At 42.6% G+C, this 22,630-nt stretch overlaps 2 protein-coding genes and 1 non-coding gene across 4 annotated transcripts in view; 2 read left to right on the plus strand and 1 right to left on the minus strand.

The window, feature by feature from the left end:
• The window catches only part of Fam185a (family with sequence similarity 185 member A), a 35,039-nt gene extending 16,097 nt beyond the window's left edge, over positions 1 to 18,942 (minus strand). Inside the window, exons 1-5 of one of the 2 annotated variants that reach the window (XM_048433521.3) lie at positions 18,418 to 18,942; positions 15,376 to 15,485; positions 11,866 to 11,958; positions 7,020 to 7,158; positions 2,867 to 2,908 (exon numbers count right to left, since the gene is read on the minus strand). In XM_048433521.3, coding sequence (XP_048289478.2) covers positions 2,867 to 2,908; positions 7,020 to 7,158; positions 11,866 to 11,958; positions 15,376 to 15,485; positions 18,418 to 18,799 — 766 coding nt within the window. In that variant the 5' untranslated portion in view covers positions 18,800 to 18,942. The remainder of the gene's footprint in view (positions 1 to 2,866; positions 2,909 to 7,019; positions 7,159 to 11,865; positions 11,959 to 15,375; positions 15,486 to 18,417) is intronic. The other variant, XM_085684084.2, reaches the window with a different exon arrangement.
• Positions 15,120 to 15,223, plus strand: LOC125400021 (U6 spliceosomal RNA). Its single transcript, XR_007231853.1, has one exon. It is a non-coding gene; the product is annotated as a U6 spliceosomal RNA (small nuclear RNA).
• A 217-nt stretch (positions 18,943 to 19,159) lies between the features above and the next one.
• Positions 19,160 to 22,630, plus strand: part of Ccdc146 (coiled-coil domain containing 146) — a 123,893-nt gene continuing 120,422 nt past the window's right edge. Inside the window, exon 1 of the mRNA XM_087902356.1 lies at positions 19,160 to 19,280. The gene's annotated coding sequence lies outside the window, so the exon portion shown is untranslated. The remainder of the gene's footprint in view (positions 19,281 to 22,630) is intronic.

The raw sequence follows: 22,630 nt of genomic DNA on the forward strand, positions 1-22,630 counted from the left end.
GTCAGTGCTAAGGGTCATCTTCCCCACCCCCACAGCCACCGAAACTTTAGTGTAACATCCAGCCTGGCCGTACTGAGAAGGCCAGAGCGTATTCTTTCCAGGAACCCCCCTTAAAAGCGTATTTTATCAAGGGCTTTGACTACTTCAACTGTGGTGAAAATCACGGAGAAATAATACCTTTTATAAAATAAGGAGAGAAAATGTATGATCCACAAAGGCAATGTTTTTCTTTCAAATTTTAGATAACTTCAATCAAATTTGGAAGTGAATGATTCAAGATCTGGCACAAAGATCATTTAGAATAATTTGTCTCCAATCTATACCAAAATGTCCTTTATCAGACCCCAATTAGTAGTTTTCAGGTGTTAAAAGTAAATACCAATGTAAATAAATGAGGACATTAGGTAAACGACAGGAGACAGAGACTGGCTACATCTCTGCTCGATGAGTACCAACAGAAACCTCTGATGAAAGAAGCCATATAAGATACATTACGACCACAAACACGTCGGCTTCCTAATGTGGACACATGTCCTCCCAGCTTGAACGGCGACCTTGAAAACTAGTCCTCTGGGAGAGGGGGCTCTACAAGAATGTGAGGTGATCCACAAACAATGCTTTTATTCCCTTCACCATGGGGAAGATAATAAGTTACAAAGTAATCATATTTGAATGTTATCAGTGTTGAGCTTTGTTAATGTCTCATTTTTCAAATCTGTCAAAAAAAAACTCAAGATGTGTTTCATAAAGAGCAAGCACACAAGTGACATTTAAAACCTATGTAGCAAATATGAAATCTCGAAACTATGTTTGCTTATATGTAAGACCTGCAAAATAACACCACCAGTGGACATTCCAATGTGTGGGGGGAAATCTCACAAGGTCCCACCTTCACCTGAAGAGTTGGAGGCAGCGTAAGTCTTCTGCGGGAATGAGGGCATAATAGGCTATCTGATTCCAGCCAGCCACACACACACACACACACGAACTCAGTAGCCTGCTTTTATGAACACATACATGTGTGTAAAACAGAGGTCATGAATTGAAGGGGGCACTGGAGGAGTTGGCAGGGTGAGAGAATGGTATGGGGATGACGTAAACACAAGTACTCATGGATGAAACTCTCAAAAAACTCAGAAATTTTAAATTAACAAACCTGATAGTTTGCATTTTAAAGAGTTATGCAGCAAAACATTTCTGTAATACAGTTGTTGAAACAATAATTAATCATCTAGAGTAAAATGATGACTTTATCCACAAGAATTCATACACTAAAGGTTACACGCAGAAGCTCATGTGAAGAAGATCCACAGCTCCCGGAGAACAGAAACTACAGAGGAGACAGGAGTATGTGGACCCCCACAGAGAATTAGCTATCGTTAGAATTCTGGACAAAATCTTGTCTTCCAGAGAACACTGAGTTGTTTAATTTTTAATAACTCAAAAGTGAAATACTGATGTCAACCAGCAGCCTACCACCACGCTCAGGCAAGGAAACACGTAGTTGTATCATATTTTGTTGACAGGAGAAAAACAACTAATCTTGAAAAGCTAGCATTTTAAATGTGTTGTTTTCTTTTAGATAAATGGAAAACTTCTTCAAAATTGGATAAGCATGTTTAAAGCAAGGTTTTTAATATTTTTAGATTTCCACTTCCAAGCTTGAACAAGGAGGAACAAGTTGTTTGTTGCCTGGTTCATATGTTCTTACAGCTACACAAAGTGCAAGAGCAGGCAGATTTTATACACAGGACGGAAGAGTTTGAAAGGGTAGAATTTTAAAGCAACTTCAAGTTTTCTATGGGGTTCCCTCTGGGTATCCCATAAATAAGAAGGGGTAAACGGTCCTCTGGGAGTGTACGCGGCAAACCATGTTCACCTTCTTAAAAGGTGAAACCCAGTTTGGCGATGCCTTGAAGAGGTCATAGGGAACAGAGCAGAAGGCAAGCAACTCTGCCAGCACTCCCGTCCCATCACCAGCTCATCGCCCTGCTTCCGCCTGCTCACCCATTCTAATTTCAGCACGGTCTTGTCTCAAAAAGAGATCCTACAGGCTGAGCATCCTGACATGTGACATCCGCCATCTGAGCCTTCTCGGGACGGAAGCGACACACACGAGGTTCTAAGACCTAGTCTCACTTCATCTCCCACCACACCCAGCACGCCATCAAAACTGACAAACCCATCTCATTTTTAAGGCTTGTTCTTGCCAGCCCTCTGTGTAGGAGCTCTTTATACATAATTTTACAAGCCTTTTAGTTGCTATTTTGGTAACCTCAATTAAGATGTCTCTCTTCTTCCCTGAACACCCAACTGCAGTAACTTTTTCTGTAAGCAATCTCTGTCCCATTGCCCTCCTTTCCTCATCGCACCTACGGTGATCTGAAATCACCTTTTGTTATCTACACGTCTAGTCTTTTTCTCCGGGCACTCAGAGCTGACCGCTCCTAGACAAAGTGAGTAATCTCGTTGACTGATACATTTCCACTTAGTAAAAGAATTCCTGACATACAGCAGACACCCATAAACACAGATGAAAAAGGTATTGGCGTACCTAATGGCTGACATCAAATGATAGTGGTTTTGGAAACAATTTATACATAAACACACACACACACACACACAAATAGTATGCTCTTTTTTTTTTTTCAAAGAGTTAATGCAGCTATTTAAAGAACTCAAAAATTTGTATGATTTCCTTTTATAATACCAGGTCCAGGGCATTTTCTCTGAGTGGACACATTCATCTTGGCCTGTCTATACATGACCTACATAGTAAGTAAGGCTCGTGAGATGAACTACAGATTTTAATAAAGCATCACAATAACAGATGTAAGCCAGTGCCAACCAGCATCTTGACACGTACCCACCGTAATGTTACCCGTCTTGCTTTGTAATACGATATTGCCTGCAAAGGAGAGAAAATGAGAATTTCAAATTACTAGGGATAGTGAAGAAGGAACCGTGTTCCAGAGAACCCTAATGCGCAGCTGCACACCCACAATGCCACTTCTGCTACTGCTGCCGCTGTGGTCATTTCTGTCAGTATCAGAAATCCCGTCAGAGAAAATGACTTAGGGATATAACCTCCTCCTCTCTTCCCACGCTGAAGGTTTTATAGCATACCTACAAAACAATCACACACACACATGGCGAGAAAGCAATGACACCCTCACAAAATGTACTTCCCCCACATTTTTCAACATAAACATCAATGCCAGTTCATTAATAAGAGAGTACAAAGCCAACTTTCAGCCAAGGAACATAAATGTTTCATAGAAATGTCTTTTTTTTTTTCCAGGCCAGTTGCCACATCTGTTGGATTAAAGTAGTTTCTGAGCCAAGTGTTAAAGTGGTTTGGGATAACAATGAATACACAGATGTATGACTAACAGAGAAAAATGCTTCAAAGCTTTCCACCATGTAGTGAAAATACGTTTTCCAGAATTACGATTGCTCTTCCCATGTGTCTATAGGTACAAGTACCCCCAGAACCAGAAATTCATAGCTTCTCTCCCCAAAATGTATGCAATGACATCATCCCTTCTAATCTAACCTAAAACTACAGAAACAAGAAATAACTTGATTCAAAATTAGTCAATTCAATTTTAATTCAAAATAAATCAATCAATTGAAAATTATTTGATATATTTTGTAAACAGTATGTCAATTTCTGGAAAAAGTAAAAAGAAAGACACAATTCCTGTGCCCCATCGTCAGACATGCATGATGGCAAAAGTAGTTGTAAACGTGGAACACCCAAAACCCTTCATGTGACATAAGACAAGGGGTGCATTTATGTAGGGGTGAGAACATGGCTTTAATGGAAAGGCCCATGAAATTATTTTTATGTCTTAGGCCACTACAAGGCTTTGAAGACCTTGTGAAATGTGTCGGGTAAACATTACTTCACTGGTGTGCTCTACATACGCGTCCAGCTGTCAGACCCCGTAAATGCAGTCTCAGCACTGCGTGTGGTCGAGAGTCCAAAGCAGTGACTCTCAAAGGGCTCCCATAGCCCTCCTTTCTAGCACCCACGCCCTCTGCGGGATCCTCCATCGCGTGCAGGCCAGACAGAGAGAGCGGGAGAAAGGTGCTGGGTTGTCACCTCCATGATTCGATTTTAAGATTATAATTCTGTATTTCTAGTCCCTGCTACTCTCATGGAAGTCAGCTGGAACACTGTCAACTGCCTTTGACAAAGAAATCAAGGGGCTTTTGGCTAACAGGATGAATTGCATTCTAGCAACAGCCATAAGGAGGCACGGAGCTGTATTTACTCCCATTGAACACTGAGAGCTCACGGCCCTGGATGACATCATGATTATAATCCAGGAGAAATCTTACGTCAGAAACCCAGCGGGGCCGCTCTAAGACATAGTTTTATAGTCACCTAGCCAGTGAGTCTAGTCTCATATATACAAGAAAGCTGATCCTATACACTTAAAATAGCCTTAAATTAATGTAGCAAAATACTATTCTAGTCAGGGTTTCCTGCCCTGTGGGAAGTTCAAGTTCCTCCTCTCTCCCTCCAGGTCTAGGAAGGTGAGCATCCAAACAGACTAGGATCCCAGAAAGCCAGTACATGCAGACAAAACAAGACCCAGTGCCATTGTCAGGGGGGAGGAGGAGAGGGAGTGGGGGGAATGGGAGGGTATGAGGAGGAGGGGAGGAAGTGGAAATTTTTATAAACAAATAAATTAATTAATTAAAAAATACTATTTTAGATAAAAATATGATTCTCTCAAACTTGGCTATGATAGGAAGTCTTGAGAAAATGATTATTACAGCTATAAACCAAAAGCTTAAGGTCCACAGAGAATGAAGACCACTTCTCATTATAGAGACATGGATCTAATCACATCCCTCTGGAATAGCAGAGCCCTACTACACAGTAAAACACAGTGGAACAAAAAGCTGGGAATCTGAAGAATGGCTATAAAGAATATTTCAAAAATATTTAACTGGAAGGTGGTGGTGCACACCTTTAATCCCAGCTCTTGGGAGGTAGAGGCTGGCGGATTCCTGTGAGTTCAAGGCCAGCCTGGTCTACAGAGCGAGTTCCAGGACAGTTAGGGACAACTGGAGATGGGTGGAAGTCCTTTTGCTCAGCTGTGTGTCCTTTAAAGGTGGGTACCATTTCCTGCCCAAGTCCACACTCCTGGCACCTGGGAATCTGGCACACAGAAGTCAGTCAGTAACCATGTTGAATGAATAAATTGAACTGTAGCAGAGCCTATGACTCCCCCTACAGAGCCCATCAGACCTAAAATATCCATTATATTAAATGCCTTAACTATGATCACCATAGAACTGTGATACTTATTAGAAGTCACGTAAAATATGAAATTACAAGTTATTACTATTTCACTACTGCTTAGAACCAAATGCACACTGAATAACACCAAAAAAGGTAAGAAAACCACTTGTTTTATTTGGCTATAGCTCTGCTCTATTTTAGGTTCAAGTAATGTTATCAGTGCAGGGACTGTTGAGCTCAGTCATCAAAACCGAGGTGGAAGGTTATTCTAATCTAAACTCTCTAACAGAAGACCGCCTGCCGACTTGTTACTTGCTAGCCCGACTAGCCCTAGCCAATCCCCGACTTGTTACTTGCTAGCCCGACTAGCCCTAGCCAATCCCCGACTTGTTACTTGCTAGCCCGACTAGCCCTAGCCAATCCCCGACTTGTTACTTGCTAGCCCGACTAGCCCTAGCCAATCCCCGACTTGTTACTTGCTAGCCCCACTAGCCCTAGCCAATCCCCGATTTGTTACTTGCTAGCCCGACTAGCCCTAGCCAATCCCCGACTTGTTACTTGCTAGCCCCACTAGCCCTAGCCAATCCCCGATTTGTTACTTGCTAGCCCCACTAGCCCTAGCCAATCCCCGACTTGTTACTTGCTAGCCCGACTAGCCCTAGCCAATCCCCGATTTGTTACTTGCTAGCCCGACTAGCCCTAGCCAATCCCCGATTTGTTACTTGCTAGCCCCACTAGCCCTAGCCAATCCCCGATTTGTTACTTGCTAGCCCCACTAGCCCTAGCCAATCCTAATACAACTTAGATTTGAGCTCCCTACTAAAATGCGGGAGTGCTGCAAATGTATGGACACCAGCATTCCGCCTTACTAAGGAGTGGAAGACGGCACATCTAGCAGACGTGCTGACACTGAACGCATCTCCCGAGGACTAAGCGGTCTTAATACCACCCGCACGTATCTCAGAAAGTACAGCTGGACTTGAACCAGCTGCTGTGTGGGAACACAAAGGGCAGACATCCAGCAGCCCTGGCCATGTCTCTCACCATTATGGTCTCTCTTTCTCTACATAATGGGAACGTTCACTAAGTGATGCTGCCCTCTGTGGAGCCACGTTCGGGACATCACAAGAAGATACTTAAAGACAACGGAGATGGCACATTACTAGAGGAGCCCTGCCGGCACAAAACACATGAACGCACTGTACCCAACATTAGTACCACAGAGTTTCTATAATGTGATCTACCCAAATGTTTAACTCACTTAACTGTTACCTCTCCTATCATAAAAAGTAGCCACTAAGAAATCTCTTTATTAATACTGCCTCTATCTCATTTCTTTGATATTGTTTCTTCTTATAAAACTATGTTTACACATCACAGCTACGGGGACTGGAGAGACAGTACACACACACACACACACACACACACAGACACATCACAACTACGGGGGCTGGAGAGACAGTACACACATCTGTACACACACACACACACACACACACACACAATGTAAAATAATACAATTTTTTTAAAGTCAGAATTACCATTAGCTTCATATATATTGCATAATTTGCAAATTCTTGCCAAAATCAAATTAAGTTAGCTTGTAAGTTTATTTTCATAGATTTTCTTTAAAAGACAGCTAGTCTGCAACTAATTATCTAGAAGGCCAGTTCCCTGATCCTTCTTGAACTATAGAGCCACCTCTTAAATTTTATGCTATGTGAAAAGTCTGAAATGCACTAGGCCCTTGTCAGCTTACCATGAACATTTCCTAATGCAATATCCCCAGCAGCCGAAGACAAAAACGAAGATTCTGTATAAAGATACTTGACTTTCAGTAAACCATCCTCTGTCGATATATGAACACAGCTTCCCTGAAGCTTATCTACGGTCACGCTCTAGTAAAAGAGAGACTGCGATCAGTTCATTATAAAACAAACTGGAACAACCAGGACGGTCATCACAGCAGTTCTCACCTGTGAGCTACAACCCCACAGCGGTCACACATCAGATACTGTTTACGATTCACAACAGTGGCAAAATCACAGTTAGGAAGTGGCAACGAGATAACTTTGTGATGGAGGGTCACCCCACAGGAGGAGCTGAACTGAAGGGTTGTAGCGTGAGGGAGGTTGAGAACGGCGGATCTACAATGACGACCAACTCCATGAGAAGTATGCATCACCTTGACAACTGACTCCCAGCTCTAGCTGCCAAGACAGTGAGCGACAGGCACTCTCCTGCAGAACGGGAAGGAGAGCCAACACCCGACTCCTCCATATTTACGCTTTCTTTAGTTCCTCTTAACAATGTTTTATGCTTTCTTTGTAGAATTTATCTTACGTGTTTATTACTACTAGACATTTTTAAAGTGCTATTACACAATGCAGCTCTTGAAATTTCATGTTATCTTAATGTTTATATCTGACCTTAATCTAGCAACCACAATAAACTCACCAAATCCAAAGATTTGTTTGCATTAGAGAAAATCCACATGCATAATTATATTAACTCCAAATGATCACTCTATCTCCTCCCTTCTATTATACATTCTTATACTGATTGCATTCTCTGTGCCTTTTCTTATGTCTGAATCCATTTTCCAATTCAACAGTAACCAGACGAAGAGCAGCCAACCTTTATCTTCTGCGGAAATATGGACAGCCTCTCAGCAGGGAGATGCTTGTTCCAGAAGATGTTCTGTGTGTATCTTTTATCTGACTAATCAATGCAATGTCCTGCCATTCTTATATTAAACTCATGAATGCATTTTGCGCCTCACCTACTTGATGCTGCTGAGCTACATGGCTTTTCTCATGTGTTGATGTAATAACTATAACCTTCTAAAACTTTTCCACTTTGCATTTAATAAGGCAGTCGCCTTCCAGTGAACAAAGTGAGAGGAATTCTTATTCATCCTTAATTTCCCTAACAAAATTCAGTACATGTTTATGTTTCAAATATTGTTCGCCATGTAAACAAAGACAGTGGAGAATTCCACATCATCTCTACCATGTAATAAACAGACATGTGTTACTATGAAAGTCTTGGTACCACACACTCAATTACTATGATGGCTTGCCACAGTTCTGCCCAGGAACGGTTTGAAGTAGTACGCACTGAAACCCACAGGGCCACTGTTTGAACACAGCGGCATCCATATCACCCTCCTCACAAGATTCCCAAAACTGTTAGAGTGCTGACAAATGTTAGCAAATAAGATTGAGTTTCAAGAATGAAAGACTAGAGACAAGAGTATAAAATGAGAAAGAGAAGTACTTGGTGGGTCTTAGGGGCAGAGGGCAAAACTACTTTCCCCTCTGGATTCACAGTATGTAACTTCTAGTATTTTTTAGAAAGTGTATGATCACATTGCTTTTTAACTACTTGTTTATCTTAAGTTGATTATGGACTGAGAGCCAGCAGGGCTACAAGAGGCACCCTGTCTTGAAAACTGGAAGAGAGAGAGACCAACAAAAAAGTCTTTACCTACAAACTCTACCCATGAAAACTTACTTAATGTTCATGCTCTCCAAGAATTTCTATAAAACAGGCAACAAAATGGAATATTCTGGCCTTTCAACAGGGAATGGGGCTGTTTTACACCAAAAGAACATTTACTGGAACATTTGAAGCACCCTGAATTAGCTAAGGAGCACTTCTGCCTAGACACTGTCCACTACCACATGAAATAAAGCTGGGTTTCCAGATACTCTTTATTTAAGGGTCTGGAAAGTACCAAGGATCTATACTGTTCGTTAAAAATGAAAAACACTCCCAGGAAGCCAGAAAACACCCTGAATTACCAAAGCCAATGAAAGCAAGTAAAATCCTAGCACACATCACCAGCACAGCATAACAGCCAATCATTCATACAATTTCCCAGAAATCCTAAATTCTCCAAGGACCACATATTAGAAAAATTAGAGTTAGCTCAGTTGACATCAAAATATTGACAAAATTGCTATTTATAATCAGAAATATTACTGGATAAAAGTATCACATGCAGACTGCCTAGCTTAAACTGTACACTGATTTCTAATAGAAATCATTTAAAGAGAGGACAAAAGGTAGATCAGAAAATAAATACCTTCCTGAGAAGTATTGCTAAAGTTAATTTTGACATAAGGAGGGATTTTTCCCTACCCTTGGTCATTATGCACATGCACACACACACACACACACACACACACACACACACACACACACACACATTTTCCCCACCCTTGGTCATTATGCACGCGCACACGTGCACAAACACAGGCACGCACACGTGCCCACACGCCTTTAGGAAGTACTGTGACTCTGTAGTCCAGACAGAAAGACGTGACACTAACCTGCACTCACATGAACTATCTATGCTTGCTAATTTATAAGAGGCCGATTCTGAAATTAATAATACCATTTAAAACAGCCACACCACTGACAGTCCTGTTGTTTATCTTGTTTGAGTACGTGAACTGACACTTCCTTTCAAACAGCGCGATGCAGGACAGGGAAGTAAAGTGCCGGTGACCTCTCCTCTGGCCCTTCCTTCATCCTCACGGTAGGCAAGCCCTGTGTCAGAGGCAGCCGTATGCAGGTCCCCGTTTTAAGCACCTTCCCTGCACTAATGCCTGAATCTTTCTATCGGTCTTCTCAGACAGGTCCATTACTGTGATCACATTCTCCAGAAAATTGAGACAAAGAAATGTTAAGTAACTTGTCCAAAGTCTCAAGATGTAGTAAGTGGTTAAGCCAGGAAGTTTAATCCTAAATATGTGCTGTTAACCAGTAATTATATTTTTTATATTTTAAAATAAACTTTTAAATGTTTTAAAGGGAAAAATAGAAAAATATATCTATACTAAATCTTTAGCACCTCACCATACTCAGGAAAGAAATAAAAGTTTCCACAGGAAGTAGGAGTGAAGAAATATTCGATACTCATGTCAGTTAGGACAAATTAAGAAATAATGTGGCCATATTTGATCGAAAGCATGTAATCCTGGGGCTGGAGACACATCTCATTAGTACAGTGCTCGCCAGTCAAGCATGGGCCCCGCATCTGGATCCCCAGCCCCCATGGGAAAACCTAGTACCACCAGTTTATAACCCCAGTGCGGGGAAGGTGGACACAGCAGATCCCAGAGCTCACTGCATGGTCAGCCTGGCCAAAGTCCACAGGCTCCCGGTTCAGGGAGAAGCTGTCTCCAGAAACAAGGTGAGGAGCACTTGAGAAAGACACCTGTGTTGACCCCCACAGAAAACATGGGCTCTTATCGTGACATCACATGTAATATCACATGTAACACTACACATTACTGCAAGGGTTGCCTGTTGTACTTCTAAGGAGGTAGTAATCTGACTGAGAAAACTAAAGGTCATCTCCAAGGGCAGTGACCTAAGGCTACAGGCTCTCGAAACACTTGCCTAGTTTAATTTAAAAGAGTTATCATATATTTAAATACTTGTTTTAAACGACTTCCCACAGATTCTCAGAAAATAGTAATGGGAAACTGACAACAGCAGTAACAACACCACAGCCCACCTGACTGACTCCACTGCACCAGCCAGGGGCCAGCAGATCCTCATGAGCAGCTGCTGCCAAGTCTGAAAACCTCAGTGTTATCACCAGGACCCAATTGGGAGAAGGGGAGCATTGACTCTTACTAGTGTTCCTCTGACCCCCACATGTGCATCCTGGCACGCTCACGCACGCACACACACACACACACACACACACACACACACACTGTGTACACACACACTCACACAAATAAATGAATAAATATAATGTGATATAATTTTTAGAAACTGCCAGCAACGTGCTACATGAAATGGTCATAACTCCCGATTATTTTTGTAAGCTCTAAAGCACGATTCATCACAGCAGCAACTGAGAATTCCCAGTCCCCAGACCTTACTTTCCTGTTAGCAGCATGATAAACAACTGGAAGCGAGGAAACAGCTTACAATTGGAACCATCCTTCTGTGTCAACAAATCTCTGAGGTGGGGGTTTGGGGACCGTAGCCCTGTCTCGCAGTGCCCCCTTGTGGAAACACTGGAGCTGATTTTCAGATGCTTTTTCAATTTTTCTATTAATTCTCGGAGTACATAACGGATTTTGAGCATATCAACCGCTCATTCCACCTCCACTTCATCCCGAGCCCCTGCTGTCTTGTTCCCTCTCCCGACATCATGTCCTCTAGTCAGTGCTGACCATAACTGCACGTGTATCTCAGAACTGACCCTCCGATTGGTCACACAGCAGCGAGCCTGGGAGAGTACAGGATCCAAGGAACTACAGCACCTACCTACACAAATCCCAATTCCCATAATGGTGGAATTACTTAAAATTCATGACCATCAAAATAAGAGTATCTTTAGACTTTAAATATTTTAAAATATGAAGTGTTTACTGATTCTAATGAACTAAATAACTATCAAAGGTATTAAATCACACACTAAAATTTATATTATAAGCTTCAGCCACTTCAGTTCCAACATGAGCTTATTAAAGAACTAAGTGCACTAAGAAGAAAACGTTCCACAGCCAATCCTATAGAAGCTTCCCTTTGTGAGGCTCGGCAGCAGAGCTGAGGTCCCTAAGTTTCAATCTTACACTCTGGTGTGAAGCTTGGATATCTATGTTTCCGTAAACCGTCCCCAGACAGATCACGTTGCCTCCTTTCGTTTGGATGTGTAAATTTTGGCTCTGAAAAACAAAACAAAACAAAAAAACCCACAGAGGGTAGAGAGTAAACTCGCACGGTACTATGGAAACATTTTCTTCTGTATGCGTAAAATAAGCCAGGAATCAGCTGTAAGGAAAGTATTGAAAAGAGCGAAACCAAGCGTTCTCAAAAGAATTTGTCTTACAGGGTGGTTAACACATCACGGTCACAGATGTGAACCTGAACCCAAGTTATTAGCGAACTTTCTAGAACTCTTGCCAAAGTAACCCTGCTTCCATTTCTAAAGCTCTCAGCTGAAGTGAATTTCCGGAGTCTCTCTAATGTGTGACGCTGTAAGCAAACTTCCAAACACCTGCTCATCTTTTTTTATTTTTTTTTATTTTTCAAAGGCACAAGGCTTAGAGACACTGAGCTAATACTGCAATCTGAAACTCACCTGACTCCCACCCTATGTATGAGGTTAATTAAGTGAAAGGTAGACATATTAACACATGATCACTAATTCAAGATAATATTGTTCCTTATTTTAAAACCTAAGCCAGCTAGTTTACTGAAGTGTCTGCGTTTATGAATGTGAGTTAGTTAAGGCCAACATGGCAGGAATGATTCTTTGAGTTAAAAGACCAGTGTCTTCGTTTGTTTCTCTGTTGCCGTGATAAGATACTGACCAAAACCAACGTTGGGGAAGAAAGAGTTTACTTGAATTACATCACCTAGGGAAACTGAGGCAAGAACCTGGATGCGGGGATTGAAGCAGAGACCATGAAGGACAGCTGCTCATTGGCTTGCTTAGAATGCTTTCTTCTACAGCCAAGGGTGGGACCGCCCCCAGGGCGGGGTCTCCCACATCAGTCATCAGTCAAGGCCAATGGGACAGCTCCTCAGTTAGGGCTCCCCCTTCACAGGGGGCTCTAGTCCCTGTCAAGTTGCCATAAACTAATCAGGAGCCCCACTGTCACCTTCGGTTCTTCTAATTCTTTCTTGAGCTATTTTATTCAACACTGCTAGTTCACAGCTTTTCCTCTTTCTTAACACGTCTTCCACAGAACAAATACAAAATGTACTTTAAAAACAGAATTAAACTCTATCTTGAAATTGCTGTATTAGCCCATAAAATTCTTGTAAACTAAAAGTTAAAAAGGAATAATACTATTGTGCCTTAAAATACTGTACTAGTTCATTAGTTCACCATTACTCATAAGCTTTTCTCAGTCATGCTTTAAGCATGGCCGACTTACACTACAGTAGTTCCAACTGGAGGTGATATGTCCCCAGAGGACATGTGGCAATGTCTGGAGACAGTTTTCCTTTTCACAACCAAGCTGTGCCTTGGTGGCATCTGAGAGGCAGCAGTCAGAGTTTGCCGCTAAACATCTCACATCCAATAGGATAAAAAAAAAAAAAATGAAAAAACAAAACCAATCCCTAAAACAGCAACAGTGCCACGGGTGAAGAAATAATTTGCATTTCTTTCCCACAGTGGCAAGAAGAAATGGAGCTGAAACTGACAGAGACAGATCTTTCGGGACTACCAGATGGAAATATGAACGCAGAGGTAGACAGCTGCAGTCTGGAACCAGAAACCCCACATGTGAGGCTCACAAAATTAATTCACCAAAACTGAAGCATCTCTGAGCAAATAAACCTTTCTAAGGAAAAAACAAATTAGCGTTTTCTTACCCAGTTAATCATTCAAGATAAAGATTTTTTTGCACACACACCCATATATATGTATATATGATATATACCAAACTATACGCTAAAAAGGCTATCTGGGGTATTCTTAGTTTGCACAACTAAATTTTTTTAAGCTGTCTCATATACAAACAGTGGTAAAAACAGGTGAGCAGGTGTTTTTTAGTTGTTTTTTTTTTTCTCGCAGCTCCCTGGAGGCCGGCCACCCAAATAAATTGCATGGAGGCCTTATTTTTACTTATGAATGCCTGGCCTTAGCTTGGCTTGTTTCTAGCCAACTTTCCTAAATTATCCCGTCTACCTTTTGCCTCTGGGCTTTTATCTTTCTCTCTTTCCGTACACCTTTCTTTACTTCTTACTCCATGGCTGGCTGCGTAGCTGGAGTTCTCCTCCTCCTGTCTACTCTCCCCGCCTGCCAGCCCCACGGCTCTCTCCTGTTCCACTATTGATCGCTCAGCTGTCATTAGACCAATCAGGTGTTTCAGACAGGCAAAGTAATGCTGCGTTAGACAATTGCAACATAAAAAATACAATACATCTGTGTATCAGTAAACAGACGTTCCACAGCATAAAGAAATGTTAGCACATCTTAAAAATAATAGCCACAACACAGGTGCCCAGCTAAAGATGAACAAATAAACAAATAAGGTAAAAACGGAAAGCATGCATCACTCTAATTAATGTTTTCAAAGCTAAAGTACAGCAATTACAACACAGGGATGACCGAGTTCTACAAAATGCATCAAAGTATTGTGTAAATACTGGGACAGTTAGAAACTGTTGTGGGATACTAAATACCGGGCAAGGTGTGTTACACTTGTTTCTGCTGTGAACTATTTAACTATGTGAAGGGGGGCTACATTTGCTTGTGCTGCGGTGTTTAATTACGTAAAGATGTGTTATATTTGTTTCACGCTGCCTGCCTAAGGCACCTGATTGAAAGCTAAACAGCCAATAGCTAGGCAGGAGAGGGATAGGCGGGGCTGACGGGCAGAGAGAATGAGGAGGAATCTAGGCTTGATAGAGGAGGAGGAGAGAACAAGGGAGAAAGAGAGGGGCACGCCTGGGGTTAGAAGCCAGGCAGTCACCAGCCAGACAGAACAAGCAGTGAAAGTAAGACACACAGAAAGAAGGGAAGGCAAAAAAGTCCTGAGGCGAGACGAAGATGAAGAGAAACAGATGAAGTTATAGGAGCTAGCAGGAAAGCAGCCTAACCTAAGGCCAAGCTTTCATAACTAATAAATCTCCACGTCATGATTGGGAGCTCATTAGTGGCCCCCAGAAGAAAGCTTGCTACAGAAATCACAGCAAACTCTCTAGTGGGGGTATAATTTAAAACACTTATGGCTAAGACCAATCTCATTTTAAGAAAAATGGAATGTAAAATTGTGAACTACAACATAAGATGAGTCATCTGTTGTTCTGCACACTTAGCTGTCTAGTACTGCAGCGCAGGACTTCTGGTATGTGAAAAGTGAGGGAAATAGTGCTCACTTTGGCACACAGATACTAAAACTGGAAAGGTACAGAGAAGATTAGCATGGTCCCTGTGCAAGGATGACTCAAATTTGGGAAGCATTTCATATTTTTTTTTAAAAAAAAGAATGAAATAGCCACATACTTTAAGACTTTCTAAAAGATGAATGATCATTTGAATACTAAACTAAGTCTTGTAGGTTGTTTCTGTGCTTTACGGTTTAAGGTATTTTTTAACTGGAACAAACTGAGAGAAGCGCTCATACCTTCACAGACTGCAAGATGCTGGTCCCCTGTGCGGTGCTGATCTTACAGCTATCACATTCAATATTCTGTACCTTTACAGAGCCGGACCCCGATGACTCGATATTCAAATCTACAAGCAAAAGCAGAAAGAAGGAAACAGTGAGTGCCTGATCTCAGAGCATCCTAATATCCCCAGATACCAGGTCCTCAGGGATTCACTGCAGTACTGGGGAGAGCAGGATCGTTTCTCCCTGAAAGCAAGAGGTCTTTACTACGCAGCAGAACCAAATGCAGGGCCTTCCCAACAGCTTTGAGAGACTCTAGCCCCTGGCTTGTCTGATCTAAAGACAGGACATAGCAAAGATGTGAATAAAGGCGCGGAGACGGCTGTTCTTATAGGCCAGCGCTCCCATCTCACGTGCGATCGTTTAGGAGTTCCCAGCCCATCTAAAGAACACACGCAAAGGAGGAAGGACACGGCAGTGAATTAACGAGTCACCAAATGTTGGGTAGGTCGCCCAGCCTTGATCCACGTTCCAGAAGATTTGAAACATTGATTCCCCTAACCAGAAGCGTATCACAATGGCATGGGTCAGTGTATGTGGTCGTGATTCAGGCGTTCAGATTCTACTCCAGCCTTTTACAAGCACAGAATGGGAATATTGCCATACAGCTACATCACAGGGTACTTGAAACAAGTTTTAATAACCAGAACCACTTTCAAAAGCCTAGTGATAAGAAGAACTAAAGCTACAATATTGTGGATAAATAAGAATGTTTCTGAAGAAAATTTGAAAAATAGGAATCATTCTCAGCCTAGTCTACACAGTGAGTTCCAGGACGGTGAAGGTTCTGTAGAGAGACGCTGTCTCATCAGACTAAACAACAACAAGATTTTAAACAGTGATAATGAATATACAATTCACATCACTATCAATGATTCCCAGAGTGTTGTCCTAGCTACTGCTGCTGAGATAAAACACTGACCAAAACCAGTGGGGAAGGAAAGGGTTTATCTCATAGCTTACGGTCCATCACGAAGGGGAGTCAGGATGAACTCAGGGCAGGAACTGACACAGAGATCACAGACAACACTGCCTTGCTCTCCATGATTCTCTCAGCGTGCTTTCTTTATACAAACCAGGACAACCAAAGTGGGCTGGGCATTCCACGTCAATCATACATCAAAAAATGCCTCACCATCGGATGAGGGCATTTTTCTTTTTCAATTGAGGCTAGGCTCCCGACTCTAGCTTGTATGAAGCTGATTAAAAAAACCTACCAAACAAAACAAACCCCTATGTTCCACCCAAGCAAGTTTTGGGGACCCAATGCCACAACTCTAATACTTATAGAAGGAATCTCCTCAGTTGCATTGCAATGGTTTAAATTAGAAACAATACACTGAACAAGAATGAGAATAAAAAGTCGAACGCTGAAATGACCATAACTGTACAGCTTATTTCCCACCTGACTCTTGTCATACCGGAAGAGAAAAGGCAGCCCTGACAAACACACAGAAGAGGGATGGGATTCTGAACTCACTCTGTTCTTTGGGGAGCCAGATGATGGGCGGAGGCTGGACACCACAGCAGTGATGCTGTGTCCACTCAGCCGCTCCTCCACAAGTCAGAAAAACAAATAACTAACTATATAGATGTGAGAGGCCTATGGAACAGAAGCCTGGAGACAGTACACTGGAAACAGGGTTCTGGTTAGAGCTAAGGCAATCTGGGATTGCCTGCAGAGGCAGCATCCATTTTCAAAGGTGCCGTTTTAAGCTTTCTTTAGCTCTCCGTTGAAACCCACCTATGGTGGCTTGAAAGAAAACGTCTCCCAAAGGGAGAGGCCCTATTGGGAGGTGTGGCCTTGTTCGAGGAAGTGTGTCCCTGTGGGGGCGGGCTTTGGGGTTTCCTACGCTCAAGTCACACCCAGTGAGACAGACCACTTCCTGTTGCCTGCACAAGCTGTAGAACTCCCTGCTATCTCTCCAGCATCATGCCTGGACACCATGTCCCACCATGATGATAATGAACTGAACCTCTGATTGCCATCATGGTGTCTCTTCACAGCAACAGAAACCCTAAGACACCACCTTAATCTATCTGTATGTGGTACAGCCTCCCCAGCACCTTCAAATTATTAGATTTGGTGGGCACAGCCTCTTACTCATCTCGGTGAGTTAGAAGTTGAGACGCAAAAGGGCCTAATAGCTGAGCCATTCGAGCCAGCTCAAACCCTAGCCCATCTCTTTGTATTTCGGGTGGAAAAGGCATCTAGAAAGTAGGTTTCATAACACCTCTGGGTTTCTTGTTTGTTCACTTATATTACTTGTTTTATGACATTTCCTATGTTTGAATTTCCTCATCTAAAACGGTAACAATGAGTATCTCCTCTATAGCGCGACTGTCAGGGTTGATAAAAATAACCTCATACTAGGTAAATGCTGTTATCATCACCGTCCCTCTGCTCCAGGAAGAATGGCAGTCTGGGGAAGCCTTCCTAGAAAGGGCGAGTGCACTTGCATCCGGGAAATAATGGGACCCAAACACCTAAGAAATATGTTTTGTAGGTACTACTATGAATTTTCCCAGGCAGCCTTACTAAGCGCTTCAAAGTTCGCTACTCCCTGAGAATTTACTTATGCCTAAAAGAACAGGCACCTACTAGCTTGGGTGTCTGCTGGAAAGCAAGTACTTTTTTCCGGGTTAGTAATGAGGCAGCTATACACAGAGCTGAGTAGGAGCCCAGCCCCACGATGTGAACAAGGTGGACACCAAGTCACTGAAGAGGTTATCAAAAAACCTCAGCAACATTTTGCTCATGACTGTGACCAAGAAGAACAGGGGGGCTCCACAAAGTCATTAGACAGCTTATTCCAATTCATGCTTCCATTAGGTTTTAACTTAAACTGGGACCTTGACTGACTCTTAGATAGTGTTCGGGAATCCAAGAGTGTCACTTTAGAAAAGAGGGCTCCTGAAGAGGCCAATTAAGTCAGCAAGCAGGGTGGGAAGAAACCTAAGGGTGCTGCGCCCCACACCCGTCTCCACTTCACTTGCCAAACTTGAGGGGCGCGTTCACCTCCACCGACGCCCGGGGGTCAATGTCGTTGGACAGGATGGCCATCTCCTGCCGAGCAGCGTCATACTCGACCTGCAGGCCGTCCAGGCCGCCCGCCTGGAGCCCCACGCCGCACACTGCCACCTGCACGCGGTCGCCGTCCGGGTGCGCGTGGGGATCCAGGGGCCGCACGAGCAAGTGGCACGGGAGCCGCGCCCTCAGCCGCCCGAACGGGCTCACCGGCAGCGTCCACTCCCTCCGAGGCCCGTGGGGAGCCAATCCCCGCCGATCCCCGCCGGAGACGCACGACCGGGCCCCAGGAGTCCCGAACCAGACGCCCGGCCGCGCTCGCAGCGCGCATGGCGGGAGACGGCCCAGCATGCCCGCCCTGGGTGCCCGAGCGCCCGAACCGCGAGGCTGCCTCGGGTCAGCCTGGAAGGCGATGCCTTCTCAGCAGCAAAACAAACCCGGTAAAAAATTACAACTCCAAAGCGCCTTGACCCGGACTCTTCGCCTTTTTCCGCCCCTTTGGCGGAGGCCGCTGGGACATGTAGTTCTAATGGGGCTAAACATCAAAGGACCCTGGGGCATTTGAACTACATATCCCAGGAGGCAGTGCGACAGATTGACAAGAACCGATTGGTAGACGAGTCTTGCCGTTGCTTCAAGCCCATTGGTCAAGGGACATAATCCAATTAACCAATGGGAAGAGTCGAAGGGGCAGGCTGGACTCCGCTGTGTGGTTACCTTGGATACCAAGGACGCGACTTGTTTGGAGATTGGAGTTTTGGAGTAAGCTGCAGAGACCAGAACACACAGAGAAAGAAAAGAGTTTAAATAAGAAGCGGGACCAAGAGAAAGGGTAAGAAACAGTGTGTTTACAGATGGGACTTACAGGCAGCGTTACCTTCTGCAGGTTGTTAGAACCAAACTTTAACAAACTTGCTGGGTCCCCTGGAGTAGGAGAACACCTCAGCAAGAGACCTTACTTAGCAAGAGAGACAGACCCTTCTGTTGTTCGCCCCCCTCTTCTCTGCCCTTTCGGAGATCTTCCTCTCAGATAAACAGAACTACATAAGTGTCGGAATCCTGACTCTTTCCTAACTGTCGGTAACCTTAGGGCAGTGCCTTTGGAATTTCCTCTTTGCTTGTAAAATGACGACAACAATATTTTCCTTGCCTGGTGTGGAAGGGTTTTTACAGAGATCAAGTGGAACAGCGGTTGACAAAGAGCGATGCACGATCTACCAAACAATTAAAGTAGTATTTTAGGACTAGCATTGTTTCTAAGTTGCCAGAAGAGGTTGAGACATTTGAACTTGTTTAGAGAGTAACATAGATAACATAGATCTTTTACTACAAATGATCCTCGGCCTTAGTGGTAAAATAAAATACTTTTTCTTAGACAATTAGACTTGTGGGGGCGGGGGTGTCAGATCATTTTCCTGGCCCTGTTGCTTTATCTGTGTTGCCAGGAGCTGTTTCTTCAGATTTGATATAAAGATAGAATTACTAAGTAGCTGTCTAAGGCTTCTCTCCTTCCTTATTATTAGTAGGCACTAAAAATAATGAAAAGTCTGGGGTGCGGACATTATTTCAGCCTTGCTTGTCTAATCTCTCCCCTTTCTCCAAACATAACTCCCTAAATTTCTTACGTACAGATGGATAGGTTTAATAGAACACAAGTCCTATGTGGAGGCGTTCACTTGTAAATCTTCCAGCATTCAGAAAACTGAAGTTGAGGATCTCAAATCAGAGGTCAACCTGGATTACAAAGTGAGAACTCTGTCTCAAATGAAATAAAATAATATGGTACCTTTAAGGACTGAAGCCCTCAGCCAAACATGACCCCAAATCTTGGGACCTAAGTAATAGAGAAACTGGGTAGACTGAGCTAAAGTCCTCACCAGTGAAGCATAAATCTAAATAATCTTATCAATAAAAATGAGGAGTCAGAAATCAGGGTAAAAACATGAAAGATCAGAGAAGCAGAGGAGCAGCTGCCAGTTACAACCCACCTTTTCTGTTCCTCTGTCCAAAAGGGGCCAAGATGCTGTCTCTGCCCCGCCTTACCACTTCCTGTCCTCTCTCTACAGTCCTCCAAACCTCTATGGTCAGCTAGTGGCTAGCTCCGCCCTCTGACCCCGGGCAAGCTTTATTTGTCAGAACACAATCAAGATATCACACAACTCACCAGTATCCACGTTATTCCTTTAGTGATGACTGCAGTAGTGACAGTGGCTGTCAGCAGTCTGCAGAGGCCCTTATCCTTAGCAACTCCACGGAGGTGCAACCCATCCTTGACTTTGCTGCAAAAATGAATGTTTCAATAAGCTCGTATGAAATAGAATTGAAGGTGATTAAAAGGAGATTTTTAAACATAGATTTAGGCAGCATAGGAATTGATAGAGGTTATTACTTGGGGAAAGAATGAGACCCACCCAAGAGCACAGGGGCAGGCTTTTGAAGGAGGGTGTGCCCTCAAGTGTCTTAGCAGTAGCTCTGTAGATTCACTCTCTGGGTGACCCTTAAGTTACAACTCAAAAGATTTCTAAGACTTATCTTTAAAACCTTTCTGTCTCTTTTCGATAAGTAAAGTCATAGGGTGGCTCTCGAGGTGTCTTTGATGGGATTACAGTCCTAATAAAACCATGTGTCGTGAGAGTTGTAGAGGAATTTAAGATGTGTCCTTTATTGTAAATAGGACTTCTGGTGAGAGTCCTAGAAAGTTGCTGGTTTATCCCTGAGGAAGAAGGAAGGCCTTGTATGTTTAGGTCTTAAGTGTGATTCATTGCTACATTATTCTAACTTGGAAATATCTCTGCATAAAAGAAATACTATCTTTCTCTTGACAGCCTCATAGATACTGTTGCTAACTGTGTTAGAATCCTTCATTTTCCGCTGGCGACCAGTACTTCACTGGTCAGATTCTGGGGTGAAGGGTCTTTTTCCTCCCACATTTCCATCATGTCTGTGTTTCTAGCCTGCCTCAGTAGGATAAAATAGATTTTATACTAAGCCCAAACCCACTCTATGAATAGCATCCTGGGCTTTGTGTTTTGTATGAACAAATTAGTCAGATTAGTCTTCAAATTATCTTTCTTATGAAAACCCACAGGTATAGCTCTAAAGATTGGAAAAAGGCACAAGCAAAGTGAGAATGAACTCAGATTCACTGTGTAATTGCTAGATATAGATAGACTAAAAATGCATCCTTGATAAATTATCCTGTTTCTATAGTAATTTTTCCTTTTCTGGAAAATTTAAATTAATAGATTTGTCAACTGAGCCATAATAGTGTGTGCAGCCCAATCATTATTTCATTACTCTCAACTAAAGGAATTAAAATTTATTGAGAAATTATCTTTCTGATTTTATGAGGTTGAAAATTGAGACTCTGATTGATATCAAGATTGATGTAAGATACTGCCAACACCTAGCGGTCTAATATGTGTCACAGTTGTCTACATGCAAACAGTGACTAACAAATACAGTTTTCAAAGCATGTTTACGGGCACCATCTCCCTGTATCCTCACAAAACACTGCTCATAAGGACAGCATTATTCTTCCTAAATAACACTCAAGGAAACAGGTCCAGAAACACAAGGTGCAGCTCTTGTGAACCAGAAATTATGGCTTTAAGTAATGAAAGCATAAGATTATGAATGTACAAGAATTTTTGTCTTATGGGGCTACTTGTAGTTAGAAATAATTTAATAATCTAAATCCCCCAATAGGAGAGTTATAATTAAATTGACTATATATTTGTAAATTTTAAAATTACAATTTGAAGGTTTGTCAGTCATGTAGGAAATAATCTATAATATTGGGTAAAGAGCACGTATTAACCTTTATGTATAGTTAAATCTCAATTTTTTAATAATAATAATAAATTTAATATAGAAATATGTTCACAGAAATGATTCCAGAGGGATGCATGGCACTTTATAGTGGTAGTTATCTCTAATCATCATGTTACCAGTAATGAACATGCTTTGCATTTTAATAAGGAAAAAAATAGAGATTCTTAGAACGTTCTGACCCCTAACGCTGTCTCAGAAATCCAAGCCATTTCTTAGCGTCTGACTATAAACGCAGGCGGGTAGAGTGTTTCTTGTCAAATAGCTGTGAATGGTAGTGACTATTATTACTGTCTATTCAATTCCTGGACAGCAGAGGGCGTGAGAGTTTTCAGGAGAAATAGTGTTCAG

This window comes from Myodes glareolus, chromosome 27 (assembly GCF_982192425.1).
Source record: "Myodes glareolus chromosome 27, mMyoGla1.1, whole genome shotgun sequence".
Classification (NCBI taxonomy): Eukaryota; Metazoa; Chordata; class Mammalia; order Rodentia; family Cricetidae; genus Myodes; species Myodes glareolus.